This window comes from Neomonachus schauinslandi, chromosome 12, assembly GCF_002201575.2.
Source record: "Neomonachus schauinslandi chromosome 12, ASM220157v2, whole genome shotgun sequence".
Lineage (NCBI taxonomy): Eukaryota > Metazoa > Chordata > Mammalia > Carnivora > Phocidae > Neomonachus > Neomonachus schauinslandi.
Genome location: NC_058414.1, coordinates 71,452,586 through 71,475,428, shown reverse-complemented (window position 1 = coordinate 71,475,428; position 22,843 = coordinate 71,452,586). Strand labels below are relative to the sequence as shown.

The window sequence follows — 22,843 nt, the reverse complement described above, 5'->3', positions numbered from 1 at the left end:
GAAAAAGACAGTCTAGATTTTGGTTCTGAAAGGCAGGTATGCCGGGAGGACAGGGTCTCAAGCAAGTTAAGAGGTTCAGCAAGGGATCCAAGTATCAATAAAGAAGACAATATTTGGGAGGCCAGATATATATAATGGGGTCAACTGGTGTTCAAGAGCCAGTATGTGCATATTTTTAAAAAATTATACTTTCAGTCAGAAGTAAGTACCCAATTTATCAAAAGCACTAGATTAAAAAATAGGACTGCTCTGTAGACTCTCTTACACAGGCCTGGGCACAGGGCAGATCCTTAAATACCTGTTGACTTCATGAAATTCATTTGTATGGCCTGAGACAGACATTACTTTGGGTTTTACTTCATCTTCTCCTGTCACTCCACAGAACACATTTTCCAGGAGCCATCTACCCACAGATGTTGAAAAGTTCTTTCTAAAATAACTACTCTTCTGTCATTCCAAAATGCAATTTCTGCATCCCTCACTGAGCATAATTATTAGGGAAAAAAATAAACTCCAGCTTCTAGTGTCAACTTTAAATTATGTTATGGGGATATTATTCCCCAAGAGGTCCAGTTCTTCCCATCTGATTTCCCAAGAGAACTCAGAGTAGAAATTTAGGCAGGTTTAATACGTCTTTGGAAAACTAGTATATTAATCCATTGTGCTCTTTTCTTTCAATTATCTTCACATTTCCCCCCCAATTCCTGGATTTCTCGATCTTCGAGGATACAACTACTATTTATTTGTATGAATATTTTCCCTTTCAGAGAAAGGAATATCAGTAATTTCCCTGAGCAAACTGTTTTCTAATTATTCCATTTTATTCTTCTAATTGCCTCCTCTACCTACCTGAGCCAACTTCCACCACCTTCCATTTTCGCTTGGGTTGAGTGTACAAGAAGTAGGGAAGTCAATACAAACTACCAGGGTCCTGTGCTGGGAAGAGGGCCTGAAGCCACACTAATCCCTTAGGAAGAGTTGCCTAAGACCCCGGGAACAAAATTTTCACCACGTTGTTGACTTTTGATATATTTCTTCTGTTTTCTCCTGTATTTTTATGGAGAGTTAAATTAAGATTACCCAAACTATGGCACGCAAAACCACAGAAATAATTTTCTCCATGCTTCTGTATCCTGATATTGCTGACTATACTGTGGTTAAAAAGAAGTAATTTTACAAAAGTATGCATGAAAAGGTAAACGTGAGAATGGTTACTTGGGAATTTACTATCTAACAGTTTCTTAAGGTGGAAATTTGGATATGTCTTTTATAAAGCTTATTTCAATTTCATATGAGCAAAAAAAAAAAAGCTATTAAAAAAAAGTGTTCTCTGCATTATGAAAACTACACCCAGAAATGTAAGGTTACAAAGGAAATTACACTACAAAGAATGCTGAGGATGTAGCAAAGCAGGGTAGAGCAGGTATTGGTTTTTTTGCGTCACAGACAAAATATTTTTGAATGTGTAAAGTAAAAATGATTTCAAAGGAAACCAATTATGTTGAAAAGTTATTAAAAGTTGAGGTAGAATAAAAATATTATAAGTATGTGCTTTTTCTCATACATCAATAATAAGATTCTGTGGTGATCTGATAACTACCATAATTTTACAGTAGTGATTAGCATAAACAACATTTCAGGATTTCTGCAACAATGGTAATAGGAGATGAAAATATCAGTGACAAAGTCAGAGGTACTACTCATGCTACTGAAGTTTAGCATTTCCTTCAATTATAAATGGAAATAATAGATACCACGTATAGAAGGTAAGGAAATGAAGTTGTTGTTTTTTCTCTCAAAGTCACGGACCATTCCCAAAGCTAAGAACCCCTCAACTGGAGGATCCTAAGTGAATCTTTCAAAAAGGTTCCTAGTGTAGTCAACTTAAACCTTCTATATAAGAAAAAATTTTACTTGGCGAGAATTTTTCAGAAATAAGGCAAATTCATACCATCAGCTCCCCCTCTATCCCTTTTATACTATACTGAGAGTTATACAAATTATAAAAGGTCCTCAAAAACTGTACTAATTCAACACTATATATTGGTATTAAAATTAGTGAAAACATTTCCAAGAGAAACTGTATACATTTCTGTTACTTCACTTGATTTTTTAAAATTACATTCTCAAATGACCCTACCTAACTCCAAGAGTGAAGCAACTATGTATTCTGAAAGACATCAACTCAAATATCACGAGAGTTTAATTCATTGTTTAAAAAATCTTGGGTCTTAGCTTAAAAGAAATAGTCCTGAAAATCTCCATGTACCCATACTCACAAACATACAAGCTAAGAATACTTATTGGAAAATAACATTAAATCATCACTATTGAAAATGTCATGAATCACTGTCACTTGGGTTCCTCTAAATTGCAATAAATTGTTCAATGAAATCATGCAAAATTTCTGAGTCAGGAGGGAGAGAAAGTAAGAAAAAGAGAAAAATAAGGGGAGAGACAGATTGGGGTGGGGGGGGGATGAGAAAGACAGGCAGATGGACAGAGATATGGAAGGTATACTTTGGAGCAACAACCAAAATGAGCCAAAACTTGGCTTGCAGGCCAGATCTGCAAAGATAGAAGCTTCCCTAGGGACAAAACAGACCTATTCCTAGAGATGAAGGACACCCTTTTGTTCCTGTTCCAAATTAATTTCCCCCCAAAATTACAATTCTCTATTCTGAAACATTTTAGTGTGTATTTAGCCAGTGAAACAATAGATCTTTTGAGTATAAAGAGATGATGGTAGGGGCAAACAAAGGAAAGAACTGAAAGAACATAGTAAAATATGGGGCAAAAAAACGCCAGGAAATTTATGAAAGCACCAAGACAAAAAACACACAGTAGAGTATCATCAAAAACGGTTTTAGTTGAAGTCAAAGGAACATGAATATAACCCAGTTAAACTTAACATTTTGACTTTTCTCTTTTTTCCAGATCATCAGTGGGCAGACCACATGATATTTGGACATAAATTAAGGTATGGATTACACATCAGTATTATCTTCAGTTCATTAGCTTTATTTAAATTTATTCTTCAAACCTCAGAAACTGAACTGATTTTTTTTTTTTTTTTTTACAACGTAAATACTGTAGCTAAATTTTAGGCTAAATTTATCGTGAGCATCTGAGATAAAGTTTTGCTGTAACTGGTCACCTCCGATATGTGAAGACAAAAATTATATCCAATGAGCAATACTTTGGTACTATTTTCCCTCTGTATACTTCACAAACTGCAAGAGACTCATGAGTCATCAGCCAGTTTTTGTCAGAAGATTCAAAACATCCTGCACATTCTGTATCTTTTCCCAAAAACTTCCTCCTTTGAGAATTGTAGTATTACGCAGTGTCTAGTGCTATTATTGTAACTATGAAATAATTTTTTGTAGTCCCTCTAAGACGAATGGAAACTTTTATCATAATTAACATCATTCCAAATGATAAAATATTTTCTTAAAATGGAAGGTTTCCAAAACTATAAGTCCATGCCAAATCCTACTGGCCATCTGAGGGATATCCGGCTAAATAAATGTATAGGGCCTGCTGTATGTATTATAGTGCTTATATGTAGGAGGCACTTTCTAAGATCACCTTTAAAGCATGGCTGCTTTAACACTCTAAAACTGGTGAAGGATATAATATAGATACAGATATCAATAACTACAACTTAAGGCATTTTGTAACATCTCCTCCTCTCTCTCCTACTCCAGGACATCCTGCTCTCACCTTAAGTAACTCATTACCAGTAACACAGTATCTCCCATTTCTAAAAACATTCCCCTTCAGCAAAATTCCTTGAACCAGAGTAGCCTAGACTTGCCATCTTTAATTCTTCTCTTTTGAACCAACTTCGATCAGACTTTTGTCCCCATCACAACACTAAAAGTATGAAGGTCACCAATGACCTTCACAGGAAAATGTCAAGGGTTACCTCTCACTCATCCTTTTGGATTTCTCAGTTGTATTTGACTCTTGAAACACTTTGTTCACTTGGCTTCCAAGCTGTCCCTCTTTCATGGTGCCTTCTCCATCACCAGTTACTCATCCTTTTTTTTTTTTTTAATGGTTCCTCTTCCTTTTCTGACCTCTCTATGTTGGAGTAGTCCAGGGCTCCTGCATCCGGAGCAGTGGTTCTTAACTCTGCATGCATACTGAAATCCTGTGGGGAGCTTCTAAAGGAGACTGATAACTTAGCCACCCCTACCACATTCCAAATGAATTAGAATCTCTGGGGACAAAGTCCAGAGAGTAGTAATCTACTTCCTACTCCTTTGGCCCAGAAGCTCTTACTCCAAATACTCAGGGCCAGGATGGAGAACCCCAGCCCTAGGGAGTGCCCTCCACCGAACATTCTATACCTTGATGACTCATAAAATATATCTCAGGCTGCAGACCATTCCTCTGAATTCCAGACTCCTCCTTTCACATCACCACTTAAATAAAGGGTATCTCAATCCACGTCCATGACCAAAATCCTTACCTTCCTCCACCAACAAAACCCTGTTCTTCCTATAGCCTTCTCATCTCCATTAATGACAACTCATTACTTTAGACTGTTTCGACCAAAAAACTTGGGAATCATCCTTAAATTTTGTCTCTCACACTGAAATCTCATCATTCAGTAAATCTTACCCTGCCTTCAAAATACATTCTGGTGTAACATCTCCCCACCTCCACCACTGCTACCCTGATCCAACCCAGCCATCTTCCATCTGACTTCTTACAAGAGGCACACAGCAGGCTTCCATCTTCGGCCCTCATGTGCCTGTAGTGGACTCTCAGCCCCAGAAGCAGGTCATGTTTAAGAATGGTAAGTTAGATCATGTCCTTCATCTGTTCAAAATCCTTACACTAGCTCTTCAGCATCCCCCCTCACTATTCAAACGTCTTAGAGACATTTGATCTTAGAGTAAGAGGTCTGAAGGTGCCCAATGTCTTTACTTCTAGGAAAAACACAAGAGGTAACAGGATTCCATTACCATCTTTATTAAAAACTTGAGGAAAAGAATCACATCTTTTGTCAGATTCTCAAGCCCATGAACCAAAAATGAATCACTGTGTAAGAGACCATCATAATCAATATTCCAATTTATTATAGGTTAGGTCTTAACCTTTTCAAGCTTTTGCTTGCAACACTAATTCAGTCAAGAGTAGGCCATATTAAAAGATAAATTTACTTTAAATATATTTTAATATTAACCTGTCTTCTATTTTTCTGGATTATATAGTAGTTTCCTTACTCATTGTTCCTGTACTTCTCTTGTAACTAACTCTTTAACTGGTTTTTTTACTTGTTGATGTTATTTCCTTTCTTATACTATACACACACACACACATATATAAACATACATATATAAGCTATGATTTAAATTCAATTCTAAAGTATAAGAAGCTCTAAACGTCCATCAACCTGTGGTCCAAAATACAACAGTCAGAAATGTGGAATCCAGAATCCTAACTGCCCACCCTGTCAATGCCTTCCATTCAAATGCCAGTTAGTGTTCGTGGAATGAGGTAGGAGTGTGGGCTTGAGATAGGCTTTTAATCACTTGAAGTTAATTTCCTCTTATGCAGTCATTCCACAGAAGTTACTCAGAAGGCTTCTAAGATTAATCAACCACACAACAGAGTAGAGTCATCTAGGTTAACAATTCAGTAAATGCTTCTCTGGTGGCTCAATTCTCTTCTTTGGTGATGGATATACAACCACACAATTCAGTATCATTGAACTCAAGAGCTGAACTCTGAAGAACCTATATGCCGGCTTGTCAAGAAGTTAATTACCTTTTTATATATTCAAACTTTTCCTCTCTCCTAGATCCTTTCCATTGAAATGTAACACATTCAAAGCTTTCCCATCTTAAAACGAAAGAACACCTAACAACACAACCTCCCTGGAGCCACACTTCCACCCTGGACTTTAGCCTTTCTAGAACTATTGTTATCAGTGAGTTTCCTCAACATTCCACAACCCACATCATTCAGGCTTCTCTGTGAAAATGGCTCTAAATTAGGTCACCAAATGATATCCACAATGAAATCCAACAGAATTATTTCAGTATTCATCCTGCTGAACCCGTCAATTATCCGGTGCAGTCCTTTTCCTAAAACATTCTTTCCATGACACTACCCTTTCCAATTTTTTTTTTTTCCCTCAGCAAGATAATCGTCCTCCTCTTTTTGCCTCTGACCTCTCCCGTAGGTTATCTTATCAGGGTCTTGGCCTCACTCTGACTTACTCTATTGGACATCACCTGTGGAGAAAAGTCTGAACTTTCCATGGGATTGTCTCCTAAGCACGCAAGCTGAACTCCCATTCCCAACCCACCAAGCTGGCGGGCCTCCAGTGATCCCTGAGTCACTTAGTTTTCAGCCATCTGATTGTTTCTCTTAAATCTCTTGAGAAAACTCATCCAAATTCACAGTTTCAAATATTCTCTCTACGAGAATATAAATTAGCATACCTGGTTCTAACTCCTCCCAAGCTCCAAGTCTGTATTTCCAAATGCTCTTGGATTGTATATCATCATTTGAAAGCGACAAGGTCTAAAACAACTCCTGATCCTCCTCAAACTACACTGAGCTATTCATGATTTCCTAATTTCTGTTCATTTTCCCAACTAATTGAACTAGAAAATTAATGACAGTCCCAATCAGGATGGATGTCTGACTGCAGTTCAGTTCTATTCACTTTTAACCCTGGGCTGGGACCCAGCACTTAATCCTGAAACCCTGAAGAAAATCTCAGGTTCTGGGTGGGGGCACACAGCCTTCAGAGGGGATTTAGCATAACATTGCTCACATTCAGCACAAGTCACGGGGCTGAAAATAAAGTTTCATCCTAGAGCAGCCTGGCTGCTGTAGCTACTTAGTGCTGTCTCACATATTAAAACACCACCGAAACTTTTCACTACGAATGCAAAAATTAAAACGATGGTGTATTAATAGGGTTGTGAGATTTATTCAGTTTTTCCATTTAGCCTATTATTTTGAAGCTGGGTTTCTAAATAGTCTCTTCACTCTGCCACCCCACACCCCAGAGCTTCCTGGCCAATCTATCTGTATCTCCATTGTTTTATTTCCTCCCCACCCACCTCCTGAGTGAATGCTAAGTTAATTTAAATTGTTCGAGCAGTGGTCTAAGCCACTTGTCTACAAAAGCCCAAGGTAAAGGAGGTGAAATCCATTACCTAGCTGATGGCTTCTCTCTTCTTTCACTTGGCCTGCAAAGCCTTCAGCTCTTTTAAAGAAACCATCTGAGGTGTTTCAAATGTTAAACTGTATGTATTTCAGGACCTTATAAAATCTTTTCTGTGCTCCTCATCAGACTGATGGGTATGAGAATAATTTACTCCAGCACATAAAGTATAGAGTTAACCTATTTTCCTAAACTCTAAAGGAAGTGTGTTTAAATATTTGCATTTGGTCCTAAAGACACACTTACCATTTATAAATACTTTGGATAGATAATTTTAAAAAACAGCTGACTAAATATCTCAAGTGAGTAAAAATGATTTATATGTGCGGAATGATTTATACTTTGACACCGTCAACTTTGGTCAGGCTTTCTTTCCTCACACACCCATCTCCCTGTGTTACTGTTGTTCCATTTAGTTTGTTAGTTGAGCAGTAAAAATTACTAAAAGCCTGTTTTCCACTGGACTGGCAAATACTGCCTCGGAAAGCAGAATCCTAAACCTTTCTCCCACACGATCATTTTGACATTGGAATGGAAGGCACTGTGCCTGAGAAAACAGCACCAAACAAAACATCATCCAAGCAAATTAACTATTTTGAGGAATGCGGCGACATAGCTTGCCAAAGCCACAGAAAGTTTGTTTCTGGAAGCTCAGATTATGACACTATGGTCATATCATAAAATCCTATTATTCGTCCACTAGAATACTTGTATTTCTATAATTACAGGCAAAACTGACGTTTTTATGGGGGAAAATGAATGTAAGATTTTATAATATGTAATTGAGAATGAACAATTCAATTTGAATTTTACCTTTTTTTTTTCTGGTTTTAGGAGTTGGGAACATGGTGTTGACTGAAAACCTCAAGGAATGAGGAGGAAACGATGGAGGTGAGAGGCAAAAGTTCTGAGTTCCAGTCCTGCCTCAGTGGAGTTTCTTTTCGCCTCTCTCTGACCTCAGATCTTTGCACTCCTATGGCTCCACATTCTCTCCCTTGAGGATTTCGGCCAGTCTGAGGTTTCAACCACAATGTCTGTGGAATGTTAAAGAACAAGTACCTGTGTTCTCAGGTTTATACTCCTTACTTGCTTCAGCATTGACTGAATATTTATTACAAGCCAGACTCCGGGCTTTGCTGGAAATGAGAAGAGTAAGACAAAGGCTTTGCCTTCGGTAAGATTAGGTTTTAGTGCAGGAAGACAGATAAACTTCAGTATCACTGTGTACGTGGAAGGTGCTACGGGGACACGGAAGAGGGCCAGTTAGCTCAAAACTGGGCATCAGTAGATGATGCCCAAGTTGAGTTCTGAAAAAAATGTGCACAGGTCAAAAAGGCAAAGAAAATTATGAGAACATTCCAGGCTGAGGGGAGAGAAGCAGCAAGGGCATTTAGCTGTGCCACTTGATTTCTATTCATTTTCCCAACTAATTGAACTAGAAATCACTGTAGTAAAGGCATACTTTCAAACACACCGAGTGAAATCAAGGCTTGCAGATGGTGAGGAGGGTAGGGGAAGTCAAGGAAGGGGGGGGGGGGCAGGACCTGTCTGACCACCTCCTGAGCTTTTCACACTGTCATGCTCGGTTATGCTAAATCCCCTCTGAAGGCTGTGTGCCCCCACCCAGACTCTCCCAGGCACGCCTCTGCTCCTACTGACACTGCCATGCCCTGTCCCTCTCCTGTATACAGTGAAAAACTACTACATTACGAATAATACAAGGAGAAATACACCGGAAAAGGGGAGGAGGCAGAGTCTAAAAAGGTAGGAAGCCAACAAAATAGAAGAAAGGGAAGCAGAGAGAACCAGTAAAATTTGAAGACTGGGCTTAGGTCCATCCAAAGGTTTCCTAGAGCTTGGTAGCATCCCAGCTCCACAAGTCTAAAGTAATTCATCATGTCACATACGGCGACAGTTATTTCTAACATACAAAAGGAAAGTAAAGGCAGTCTGTGGGTGGGTGCTTACTGGGTAGCCATACTGAACAGGTAAGAAGGCATCTGGTTTTAAAAAATTGCAAGCATGGAATTTCTGCATTAGGAAAAGAATTTTTTTTTTTTTTTTTTTTAAGAAATGCACACTGGATATAAAATGGTGTCCTTCTTAAAGGTTCAGAGGAACAGAACATCCGAGGGGTGCTGTGGATTTGCCCTTTGTCACATTTCCAGTCTTAGTGCTCCTAATTCAGCTTTGACAACAGTGAAATACTGAGGGTTCTCTGAACAAAACACAGTAATTCATAACACCCCTTCAGCCTTGAATGTGTCCCCCTACCCTCACTAGCTACTGAGTCTCCATCCAGGTACTGCTTTCTCGAGGAAGTTAACATTCTTAGGGAACTCGCAGGGGTTAAGTATCACTATTGTCGTTGTCATCATTATCAAATACTTCATCTGGGCCAGACTGCTGTTCTAACTCCAAGGAATTCCATAGCAACTCCTCTTTACAACAATCCTATTAAGTAGGTACGAATAACATCCCCGTTTCACATTTAAGACACTGAGGCATAAAGCCTACCCAAGGACGCATCACAGGACAGTGGTGAAGTCAACATTTGAACCCAAGCAGACTGGTTCCAGCGTCTGTGCTCTAATCACTAGGCCACACAGCATCTGTGTGATTAAAAATGAGACGGATCCAGGGCGCCTGGGTGGCTCAGTTAGTTAAGCGTCTGCCTTCAGCTCAGGTCATGATCCTGGGGTCCTGGGATCCAGCCCCGCATTGGGCTCCCTGCTCAGTTGGGAGTCTGCTTCTCCCTCTGTAACCTTCCCCTTGCTTGTGCTCTCTAATAAATAAAATCTTAAAAAAAAAAAAAGATTCTAGGTACTGCGCTATCCACAAGGCTCTAGACTGTCTGATTCAACATTTATGCTCAATGAGCTTCTGGAGCTGGAGATGTACAAAGGATGGCACATTAACCCAAGGTACAAAGTCTGTTTTAAAAACATCTTTGCTGAAAATTTTTACACAAATATAGAGCTGTAACTGGCACACCTGAAATGTTAGGATTTACAGTTCCTACGATAAGAAAAGTGTTTCGCGTCTAATGAAAACCCTTGGCAATTTGAATATTATATGATACTAAATTATACTATAATTATTTCAAAGGTCAAGAATCTTAAACATTTAGGCTTAAAACTCTCCACCTGGGTGATGCAATCAGAAAATTAAAGTATGTATGAAAATATTTAATTATACAAAACAAGTCGAAATCTACCTATTTAATAACCTTTAAATAAAAGGTACAATATTTTCCAACATGGGTATTGCATAAAAGGAAATTTTTAAAATAACATTTTTTAATGAATATGAGTACAGATTTTATTTTCCAGTGCTAGTTTGAAGGAAGAGTAGGATAAAGGTGTGTGAAATAAAACACCATCACTTATTAACTGGCAGGAAACTATGAAGCGACTGTTCTGGGCACCACACTAAATTAAACAAAACGGACTCATCTGAGTCCAGCCTCTTCAGGAATTTACAGTCTGGTAGGAAAGGAAAACAAGAATAGGGCAAAAGTGTGCAAATTCTTTTGAAAGTTTTAGTAGAAAAGGCTTCTAGAAGGCAAATGTATACGAAGATCCCTGCCTAACCTTCACAGGTAACCCAGTCAACACTAGGATGCAGTGTTGGAATGACCAGTGATTACCTTTACCTTAGGGAACTCTAGTAAGGCAAAATATCAGGGCTTACGAGCATAGACTGTGGAGCCAGAATGTCTGGGGTTGAATCTCATTTCTACCACATACCAACTGATGTCAGCGGGTTCACCTGACCTGTCTGTGCCTCAGTTTCCTCGTTTACAATGAGATCATGTGAGTGCAGCAGGAACACAGAATGAACTAACTCACGAATCAACATAGCTTAAAAAAGAGCATTCAGGCCGTACCCAAACCACAGTTAGAGCTTAAAAGATCTTGCCAACACACGGACTCAATTAAGGGGTGGGGTCAGTCTTTAGCTCTGTGTAAGCACGGGGCCCCCATCTTAGGGTTTTTCCAAACTTGGTCAGCAAAGAGGCCCCTACTTCTCTTAAGCAAAATGAAATAGTTAAATATTTAATTCCATCATCTGAGCCAGAAAAATGCCCCTCTACTTGACATTCTTATTTATGTGCAACACAAAAACAACCACAAGCGCCGGTTGTCCAGAAAAAACACACACTGTCAAACTGTGGTTAGCTGATTTGAGGTTTAGGGTGAATATGACTTTGCTATTCATTTGCTCATTTTACTGTGAGAGGAACAGACGTAGACAATAAAGACTGAAGAAAATGAAAAACAAAAAAAACAAAACCGAGAAAACTATTAAGCTCCTCCTTATTTTTTGAAGAATTTTTATCCATTTTTATTCATGTCCTAAATCAAGGCTGTCCAAGACCTACTGTTGTGACCTACAGACCTCCTGAAATCCAGACGCCATCCCTGTGCATCAAATTCATCCCTGCCCTTGCCCTGTCCCACTCAGCAAGTATTACAGTTCTGCTCAGCCTGGAATCCCATATTCTGTCGAGCAAGAAACATGCCGTGCAACGGAGCGGTTTTGCTGTGAGGACAGTATCACAGAATCCGGGAACACAAGCTAACTTGGAAGATTTCTCCTCCAAACAGTTTTATAGAGAAAGCAGACCCAGAGAAACCCAGGTCGCCCAGCGAGCTTGCTGGCCACGCTCACAACGTTGGTTCTTCCACTTGCTATCTGCCCCGTCTGTCCCTTTTTGTTTAGCTACAGCACCATTCAGAGAAGAAACCTAACTTCAAAACTGAAACTCAGGGCTCAACTTTAAATAGCATCAAAAAGCATGAGGATACCTAATTTGGAGACTATATGAACTGGGACAAGGAAATTTTCATGTGGATTTGAGCAATCACAACACCAGGAACATACAATCGGCTAAGTTTTATAGCCTCACAGCCAAGTTCTGGATAGGGCACTCTACAATATATTTAGATCTCTTCGTTTGTGTTTCATATGACTCATACCCCCAGCCCAATCTGGGAAAGATTTTGTGATAAAGAGCAGGATTGTCCTTAATCCTTATCCCCGTCGCACACTCACAGGACTGAATGAGACGGAGACAGAGGGGGAGACTAGAACTCTTTCAACACTACTGATTTTCCTCTTCCTTTGTAGGTTACTTAGGAAGCTGCATTCCTGGGGCGCCTGGGTGGCTCTGTCGGTTAAGCGGCTGACTCTTGATTTCAGCTCAGGTCATGGTCTCGGGGTCCTGGGATTGAGCCCCGTGTCAGGCTCCATGCTGGGCATGGAGCCTGCTTAAGACACACCCTCTCCCCCCTCCCCCCACTCACACTCTCTCCCTCCCTCCAATAAATAAATAAAAATCTTTTTAAGATTTTTTAGGCAAAAAAAAAGGAAGCTGCATTCTTCCACCAGAAATAATTTCAGACATGGTATTAAAAATAAGAAAATAATGAAAATTTTTCTAAAAATTCCATAAGATATTTCAAGTTGGGCTGATATGCACCTTTCCAGTTGGATTGAGAGACCATTCTTTAAAATAAGTAAATATTAAATGGCAAATAAGAGGTTAAGGCTGTAATAAGTAAATTCAAATGTATAAAACAAGTAGATTTCAATTATTTCACCCAATCACCTAGAAGCAAAGATACTCTAAAGAAAATTGCATTGCCTTCCCAACTCCTTGGAGAGCCAGTTTAGTTAACAGCCTACCTCTGCTTCAGAGATGACCATACAGCTTACATGTCAAACTCATTTTAAAGTGTCAATCATGTCCCTTTCAATCTAATTAGTTTGGAAAGTAGTGTCACTGACCTAGAACTATGCAGACCATTTATTATCATATCATTTGATCAACCTAACACTTTACCTCAGTTGAGTTTGAGACACCTGTAGCCAAAATACAATATCCTTTCTCCCACTCATTACTGGTAACTCTCGATACAATTTCCTATTTACAACTCAATTTATCTCTATGAATAAGCATGGCCAACTTCACAGAAGCATTGACAGAATTTGCCTTATTTAAGATTTTATGGTAATTAAAATTGAAAGGTAAGGGGAACAAGAAAAAAAATCAGATATACCTGAACTAGCAGGTGGAAAGATCTATCTACACCTATATTTAGAAAATAGATTTGAGTTTTTGGATCCCAAGAACTGCTAAAAGAGAGCAAAGAGGAAGAACAGAGGAACATGGATGGGCTGGCAGACATCTGGGACCTTACACATGATAGGGAGACTATTCTTTTTTAAAAAAATATATAGGAGCGCCTGGGTGGCACAGTCGTTAAGCATCTGCTTTCGGCTCAGGTCCTGATCCCAGGGTCCTGGGATCGAGCCCCGCATCGGGCTCCCTGCTCCGTGGGAAGCCTGCTTCTCCCTCTCCTACTCCCCATGCTTGTGTTCCCTCTCTCACTGTGTTTCTCTGTCAAATAAATAAAATCTTTAAAAAAAAGTAAAATAGAATAAAAAATAAAAAATATATATAATATGGCAAGCTATTTTTATAAAAGGAGTCTGTGGGTTATAAACCCGTTGTCATTAGATGAGTTTGTGTTATAATAAAGAAAACCTTTCTCAGGTTCATAGTATTTAACCTGACTTTGACCTGGCCAAGGGCAGGATGAAGCCGAACTGAAGACATAGTAACTAGCTCCTGAGAGGTCAGAGAATACCCCTGTACCTCCATGGGAGAAGCTAAAGGCCAGAGCACAGTGAGCGGGGGGCGGGGAGGCGAGGGGGAGGTGGGGATGAGGGGTGGGAGTGGCAGCACAGCTGGCTGGAAGATGCGAGCCAGTGAAGCAACAGAGATCACCTGGCCCACTCTCTGGCAAGAATATGACAATCGCCAAATCTTTTTCTCATTTTAGTGTTGCATATTTAAGAACTCATTTGCAAGACAAACATACAAGCAGGCAATCTTCTCTCTGAACCACAGAATAACATAATGAACCAGGGATAGAGAAAATACATGCATCCACCACCAGCATGTTGCATCCATATTTTTAAACATGGTATTAAAAACAGTAAGTATATCGGTTCTATTTAAAGTAATGACTCCTCACTCTAGAAAGCAATAATCTAAAGCAGGATGTCAGCTGCCAGCACTTCCTTTCCTAGCCTGTGTTTCCCTTTGGAGAGGTTGTATTTTACCAAAACTCCTGTTTGTCTCAAAGATAAGCAAGATTCTTCATTCATGTTTGCTTGATCAAGTAGTTATTGGTGACTATGATTTTACATCTGGTCAAATAAAATAAGCATATATCTCCAACTTACCTTCAGGTGAAGAGCCTGTCTTTTGCGAAAAGACAGCATTTACTTTACTCTTCTTACTGATATCGCTGTTTACAGACAAGCTGGACTGAATTTTTCTATGCATTTTGTGAGAAACAGGTGCTGAAAGTCTTCGATTATCTGCAGATACATGTTTGGCCCCGTGGTGAATTCCATTTCCATTGCTCAGACTTGTGTGGCCGTTCTTTATCTTGCTGGTTTCTTCCTCACTTGGTTCCTGTGAGCACGTTGGAAGCTGAGGCAAGCGCTGGGGTTGAGCTAAACAACAGGAAAAGTTGATCCAGTTAAAAAAAGAAATATTTGAAAATCATCAAAATATATTCAGGAACAGACTTTTTTTTTCCCCCCCTGGGCTTTACCCATGGTTCTACAAAATGGAGAGAAAAAAAAAAAGGAAAATATTAATAAACACGGACACAGAGAAAACATAATTAGTAAAAAAGGGAAGTGGGACAGGGTCATCAAAAGTGACCTTATACAAGGCATATGAAAACAGTGGGAAAGACTGCTTTGTTTTTTAAGAAAATTTAAATTGGAAATCTGAAAAAGTTATTCCATACTCATTCAACAGCAAGTGTTTGTTTTTCTATGTACCAAGTCCCTCTTTTGGGTGCTAGAAACATGGTATTATCTCAACATCCCCAGATAACAGGATAAAATGTTTAATTATCTTTTGAGATAAAAGGAAAAAAAACAATGAATCCAAGTATCAAAACTGGACAATATAGAAAGAAATACAAAATATAGTTGTTTTCAATTTCATTTTAATTTTTTTAAACAGTTTTATCTATTTAAGTAATCTCTACACCTAATGTGGGGCTCCAACTCATGACCCTGAGATCAAGAGTCACATGTTTTTCCGACTGAGCCAGTCAGGCACCCCTTCAATTTCCTTTTAAGTCCTGGAGAAAACTTTTTCCATATTTATTTTTTAATTTGATATAAAAATAAGCCATTTATTGGGAATAAGTTGGTTGAGAATCGAAGAGAGCTTCCTTAATCTGATAAAACACATCTGCCGAAATTAAATGTCAGCACTTTAGAAATGCTCCCATTTAGGTCAGGACCAAGAAAAAGTGGCCCAACTTCACCCCTCTTATTTGACATGACACTGGAGGTACTGGCAAAAGGAATATAACATGAAAAACAAATAATAGGTCTGAAAAAAAAATTTTTTTGAGATGCATACCTAATTGGAATGTTCTAGGGGAAATTTATGAGACTACAAACCCTGAAACACTAAGAATTTAACAAGATATATACAAGATCAACCATATTAAAATCAACAAACTTCGTCTATGCCAACAGTAACCAAACAGCAAATATACAAGAAAAAATAAACTCTTTACAAGATCAAAAAAATAAAGAAAAATAAAGGAAAAAAAGCCCCCAAAACCTCCCATAAGTATCTAAGAATTAAGCTAGGAAAAAAATGGGCAGAGATTTTATGGCAAAAAAATCACAGAACAGTACTGAAGGACATAAAAGAAACCCTACTAAATGTAGAGTGAATATTAATCCTCCCCAATTTATTTACTTAGTGTAATTCCCATAAAATTTCCGACAGGCTTTTACACAGAACTTGAGAAACTGATCCAAAAATTTATAAGGAAAAGCAAACAAGAATCACTAAAGCAATTTTAAGGAAGTAAAAAAGGGTTGCAGCACTTGACTTACTAAATATATAGTCCTATCAAGAAACTCCAGGAACTAAAGCCATGTGTTGTGGGTCCAGGCACAAATAACCAGGGGAAAGATAGAGAGAGCTCCAAATATGTATGTGTTTGCACATCTAAGTGCATATATACCTTATAGAGCTAAATTACAGATGCATTAAATGCCTATATGTGAAAAGCAAAACATTTCAGATTGAAAACAAATATAAGAGGGGCACCTGGTGGCGCAGTCGGTTAAGCATCTGTCTCTTGGTTTCAGCTCAGGTCATGATCCCAGAGTCCTGAGATCAGTCCCCTGGGGCTCCCTGCTCATTGGGGAGTCTGCTTCTCCTTCTGTCCCTCCCCCTGCTCCTGCTCTCTTGCACGTGTGCTCTCTCTCAAATAAATAAATAAAATCTTTAAAAAAAAATATGAGACTTAATACCATGATACTAAGGAGGGACAAATTAGATTCTTTGGAGAACAAATCATAAAAAAAAAGCAGGACGACTACTCATCATTTGTGCTGTCTGGCATTTCTGAACACCCGCACAGAGTTTTGGTCAATTCCTCTATCCCATTCCTTGACTCCTCTGCAGCTAAGGGGCAGGTTTGTGACCTAAGTCCTACCAAGCACAAGGATGACTTACATACAGCAGTGGCCAAAGCAAGACCACAGCCACACCAGGGAGGTAACTCTCAGCACAAACAGTACAGAAGACGTTTACTGGTCTTGGCAGTGGGACGCAGTGTCTGATATCCACTCCCTAGCAGACCATGGGCTGATGGCGCAGCAGTGGGGTTTTCAACAGAGAAGCCCCACTGAATGGATGGGCATGATCTCGGCTGTGTAACTCCTGGGAGGGTCCGTGTGCTAATGAGGGAGCAGAAGGCTAGCTGAGGACAAAGCACAAGCTGACACCCTGCACATCCCTCCCCCACCCCACCCCAACTCTGGGATATGTGTCACATTCCTCCGGGAAGCTCCCAACTGTCTTACTATTAATGCCTTACTAGAGGGAAAAAAAGCCTTGACAATGGCAAGGCCTCCAGTATCTTACGTCCTCTTCAGCATATGAAGTTCTTTTGAAAACTTCCCTTTTCCCTTACCCCCAACTCCCAAGTATGTAATCAGCCACCCCTCACAACCCTGGTACAGCAGCTCTTTTCTGCCCATGGGTCCTGTCCCCGTGCGTTAATAAAACCACCTTTTTGCACCGAAGACGTCTCAAGAATTCTTTCTGGGCCATTGGCTCTGCACCCCACCCCACCAAACCTCACCACTATTCCAAAACTACAGCATTAATAAATTTTTTTTCCATTTAAATTAGCCAAAATGGATTCTAGTTTTTGCAGCTGAAGAGCCCTGACTCCTCTTTCCCCCAGCTGTTATTTGTTTACACTGGTTAAGTAATGAGATTATTAAAATCAATATTTCCATTGATTGAGTAGCCCCTAAGCAAAGCTATCATAGCACTTCAGCAAAAACAACAGAAAAAACAAAAACCACTCATTGCCAAAATTTTACTATTTTATAATTTCCTGGAATTTCAAAATCAAAAACTGCTGTTTTAATTAGTCTTCTTTTCCATTTATGATTATGAACAGTTACAAAATGTAAATTAAATCTGGATACTAAGAACTCAATTTAGAAAAAGGATTGCATGCAAAGCTTAACAATTATACATGGTATTGACAATGTCTAAAAAGGGCCTGATTATCTGTGATCTGGGGATTAGCCAAAACGGTATATATTTTTGACAAAGAAGACAGTTTGCATTTTAGTAGGTCTTTAGCACACATTGTTTACTTCCATTCTTGTTCACATATCTTATGTCTCTTGAAGAAAAACATCTTAACATATCAAAACATTCTACTCATGATTGTGCATATTTCAAGAAAAAAGAATTCATTTCTTAACAAAAGCATGTTTTCCTACCAAATCTGTTACCATTAATATCTGATTTATTAAACTAACCTATGAACTCCTCGTACAGTTTTTCGGGTCTTCAGTGATAAAGGAGAATGATTATCTAAAAATTAAATATTGGGGAATACGACAAAGTAATGGTGTGAAAATATATCAAAAATATTTTGGTTTTGTCCTTAACTCTTGATGGGAAAAAAAAAAAAGGTTACTTCTCTGTTTAGCAGCTATATATGACCTTCTTGTAACAAAAATGGACAAGACATCTGCAAGAGGAGATCTATTATGGGTGTGCAATCATTTGATCTAGAGATTAATCTGCTGCTCCCATAGCTTCTTGTATCAACTAGAATGACATCCTAATGGCTGCTATTGAACATAGATAGTTATGCATATGTATTTAAAGGGATGCCAAAGAAGACAGTTAAACCTAATTTGGTGTTCTTTTCAGAGCACTTACCAGTAATCTCGCCAAATAAATGGAATGTTTTGGGCCACTTTTTCTCTGAAAAGAATATTTCAAGCAATCTGAGAGCTTGGTTAAATTGAAATGTCCAACTGACCAATGCTAAGGAGCTTCTCGTCAATCAAAAATGTCCTGTCATAGTCCATAATCCATATTAAATTTAAAATTACCATGTCATAAACATTCTCAAATAAAAATAAAGGTGGTAAAAGACAACTACGTCTTGCCACCAAATTCTCACACTGACAGATTTGACCTTTTTCTACTATCAAAATTGACTATTTGCAAATTACCGGGTATGGCTGGAGTGGTAGTCAAACATATCCTTAATGATTTATCTACATTTCAATCTTCAAAATGATATCTATTTCTGTTGGCAGAAAAATGATAGTACATTCATTTTTGTTTCACTGTCACCTAATTATTTTTCCTATAGTTTGTATTATGGTCAGGTAACAACCGAGTATTATCTCTTTACGCCAGATTTTTAGCATTAACACAATTTCTTAGTTTTATGGTTTGGTCAGATACACGCAGTATGTAAGTCAAATTAATACTAGATAAACCCTAGATGGATTAGCTATCTTAACATTTATTTTAACGTCACTGATAATTTTTCATGGGTGTGACTTGAATCTTATGGGAAAATTATAAGTAAAACCAAGTCGGAAACATGATTTTATTCTCAAATAAAGAACAAAAACATCTGACTGATTAAACCCCAACTACTTGGCTTTAAACAGATTTCTTTTCCTTACTGCATAAAAGTTGTGTATGGCTTTAAAAAAAAAAAAGCACACTAATATGGGAACGACACAATGCTTCTTAAAACACAAGTGATGCCTAGGGACCCTCACTCTCCCTTTAATGATCCACTGCTCTCATTCAGCTGTCTTTCTTTTTTCAAATCTTTACATATGTGACAGCTCTCAAAAGTAGACCATAGACCATCTGGCATTTTCAGAGGTGTAACTTGTGCAAATTCAGCTCTATTGGGAGCGCACCGCTATCTTCTGCCTGCGTTATAAAGGGACAATAGAATGGAGAACTTATGAGTTGTTTTGAATTATTCATTTTTTTGCCTGTATATTCAAGAAATTTTACAAACTCTGCATTTTGTACTACATAATCACATGCGTTAAAGGTACAAAGAAACTTTTTGACACCTTTTTTCTACAGAAAGCTGGCATTTTGTTTGATATGTGAACATTCAGCATCTGTTATATCATTCTAAACAGGATGGGTGCTTCTACAAAAGACCCCATTTTAAACTTACTCTCTATAAGCAAAAAAAATTTATTCTTGATATTCAGTAACGAATGCAATACACATCAAAATTTCAAATACCAGTTATATGAACATTCAGCATCTTCAAAACTGGATAGCATTGGTCACCCGCTTACCATATGTGTAAAGAATTTTTTTTTTTTTTTTTTGGAAATCACTGCTCACGCAATGCTGCATGATTGTAATTTTCATATCCGTGATGAATAGTTACAAATGTCTTAAGAAATTCTGTGCTTTCTGGGTTCAAATGTTTTCAATCAGGAAGGAAACCAAGAGAATTAAATCTAGTGATTTTCAGTAAGAATAATAAATATGGAAGTAATGAGTCAATAGCATGAACTTCTTTTGATAATTAAAAAAAAACAAAAAACAAAAAAACTGGGTGATACTGTAGCCAGTAATAACCACACTTGAAACTGCAGCTGCTGGAGTGGCAATATAAAGCGACATTTTGTTATAGCCTATAATCTGTTAGCATGTGCAAGTCATCTCCAGTCCCTGGTCTCTTTCACAAATTTAATAAAATTTAATAAATTTACAAAAGAATTCTCCTTACCATGTACCCAATCTAAATGGTGGCGGTACATATACAAAGAAAATTTAAATGCTTAGAATTTAAAATTGTAACAAAATTATCAAAATAGAATACTGCCGGGGGATGACTTGGTATGAACCGAACTTACTCTTCCCAGAGATAGTTAACAAAGCTTTTACCGGGTGCGCAGTACCATGCTACCCTGTGGTCACCCTGAGACAGAGACGAACACGCACATGAGCACACATGCACACACACACACAAATGGTAGAGATTATATATAAATAAAATAGTGTTTTATTATACTTAGAACTTGCACCTATAGGTAGAGATTATATATATGAAAAGCGCAGGGTTTTATTATAAATATGTATAACATGCATCTAGATACAAGAGCTTTAAAAATCACTTCAAGATGCACTACTGTGATAAAACTGTATTTATCTGTTCTAATGTAAATTTAGGCTAAAATCAAGTAAAATAAATGTGCTAATGGCCAACTCTGTTCCTCAGCTTGATGCAAGCCTTCCTGAGTGTACCCTAGAGAGACCCTGTACCCTAACACTTCCACAGTCTGGGAGCCCCTGGCGTTTCCTACCTGTTTCCTCAGTTCCCTTCCAAGGGCATATCCGAAAATTTTTATTTCTCTCTTGAGCCTCTGAACTCTTTCATCACCTATTACATCTTCATTTTATTTAATGTATATATTAACATGGTGAAATCTATTTTGAAACTGTGACCTTTTGGTAACATTGATCACTTTAAGAATCCCAATCAAATTCTGTCTACCTACATGACTTGGAATGCACAGGATGGAGGAGACTGTCTTATGATGAAATTTTTTAACAGTAATTCATCCATAATCAGTGGCAGGGGTTACAAATACTTCTTCCTAAACAAAAGGATAAAACTTGAGAAGTTGTTGGGCACCTGGGTGGCTCAGTCGGTTAAGCGACTGCCTTGGGCTCAGGTCATGATCCTGGAGTCCCGGGATCGAGTCCCGCATCGGGCTCCCTGCTCGGCAGGGAGCCTGCTTCTGCCTCTGACCCTCCCCCCTCTCATGTGCTCTATGTCTCTCTCATTCTCTCTGTCTCAAATAAATAAATAAAATCTTTAAAAAAAAAAAAAACTTGAGAAGTTGTTTGGAGAATCAATCATTTTCTTCATCTGGTAAAGAACATTAAGAAAGTATTTAGACATATTTCAGCAGAGCCTGAAAGAGGGAGGATTGCTAGCTTCTCCCCCAAATCCATGCTCCCCATTGTCCTGGCTCTTGGCTAACCGTTTCCCCAGTGTTCCTGGTGGTTCAAGTTCAGCCATGTACCCATGTTCACTCTGAAAGAATGAGAGCAGAAATTATTTCTGCCACTTCCAGGCCTAGGCCTCAGCCTGGGGTGTGTCCTCTATACTTTCTTTCTCGCACTTGCCAGCAACCCAGCTTTGACCACAGCAGAGGGAAGTATCTTAGGCATGCTGCAGAAACCAAATAGAAGGAATCTGCAGGGGCAGCAGGGAGGAGGAGAGCCTCTCACTGACCTGGAATGCTCATCCTATACTCTTCCATAAGAAATAAACTTTTATTTAGCCCACAGAGTAACACTGGGACTCACTGTTATAAAACACTGATAGCTTCTATCAAGTCCTATGAACAACGATGCACATTATAGATACTTATACGTGAACTGCCCCTAGCACTCATGACCCAAAAGATAGCACACTTCACTAGAAAGAAAGCAACAATACATTGGTAGCAGTAGAAAGGCCACTGCCAAATCCACAGCCTGTGGTTAATCTTAGAAGACAGCAGATAAGCTTTACAATGCAGAAGCTGATTATTACTGAGGGATAATCGTGCATCATGCAGCTCTGTAGGAAAAGGACCCCAGTATTACTCTGCTGTTCGAAGACAATTTGTATCGTCACCACAGCTAGTGGGAAATCTAGTAGAGTGACCAACCATCTCGTCTGATCAGGACTAAGGGAGGTGCTGGGATGCAGAACTTTTAGTTTTAAAACGAGGACAGTCCCAGGTGAATCAGGACAAGTTGGTCACCTTTATATCGGGAGCAATTTGTGCACAATTGCTAACGTTTTCCTCCAAAAGACACCAGATCAGCAGATGGAGGGAAGGGCATCAGCTTTGAGCGAGATCCACTAGGGTTTGAATTCTAGAGTAAGTATTTCCCGGTTCTGTGAGCTTTAGAAAGTTACTTCATCCCCCTGGGCATTAGGACCTTCACTGGTAAAATGAGAAACAGTGACAGATCCTCATGGGTATGGACAAGTTTAACACTTCCCAGTTTCATACCACTGTTTTTCTCTTTCCTTTCTCTTCCCTGCAAAATTTTCCTGTCATTTCTTTCTGATTACTATTTGGCTTTTATTTTTTATTCTGTTACTAGGGGTTTCTGTTCCTCCGTATAAATCAACGCAAAACCTTTTTAGAAATAAACAGGTTGCAAAAAAAAATCACAAACATCATCTTTCATTTTTCAGAAAA

General features: G+C 38.7%; 1 protein-coding gene across 1 annotated transcript in view; it reads right to left on the bottom strand.

Annotated features, from left to right (window-relative positions):
- The window catches only part of MDFIC (MyoD family inhibitor domain containing), an 88,667-nt gene that overhangs the window by 20,428 nt on the left and 45,396 nt on the right, over positions 1 to 22,843 (bottom strand). The window contains exon 3 of the mRNA XM_021699310.2: positions 14,456 to 14,731. Coding sequence (XP_021554985.1) covers positions 14,456 to 14,731 — 276 coding nt within the window. The remainder of the gene's footprint in view (positions 1 to 14,455; positions 14,732 to 22,843) is intronic.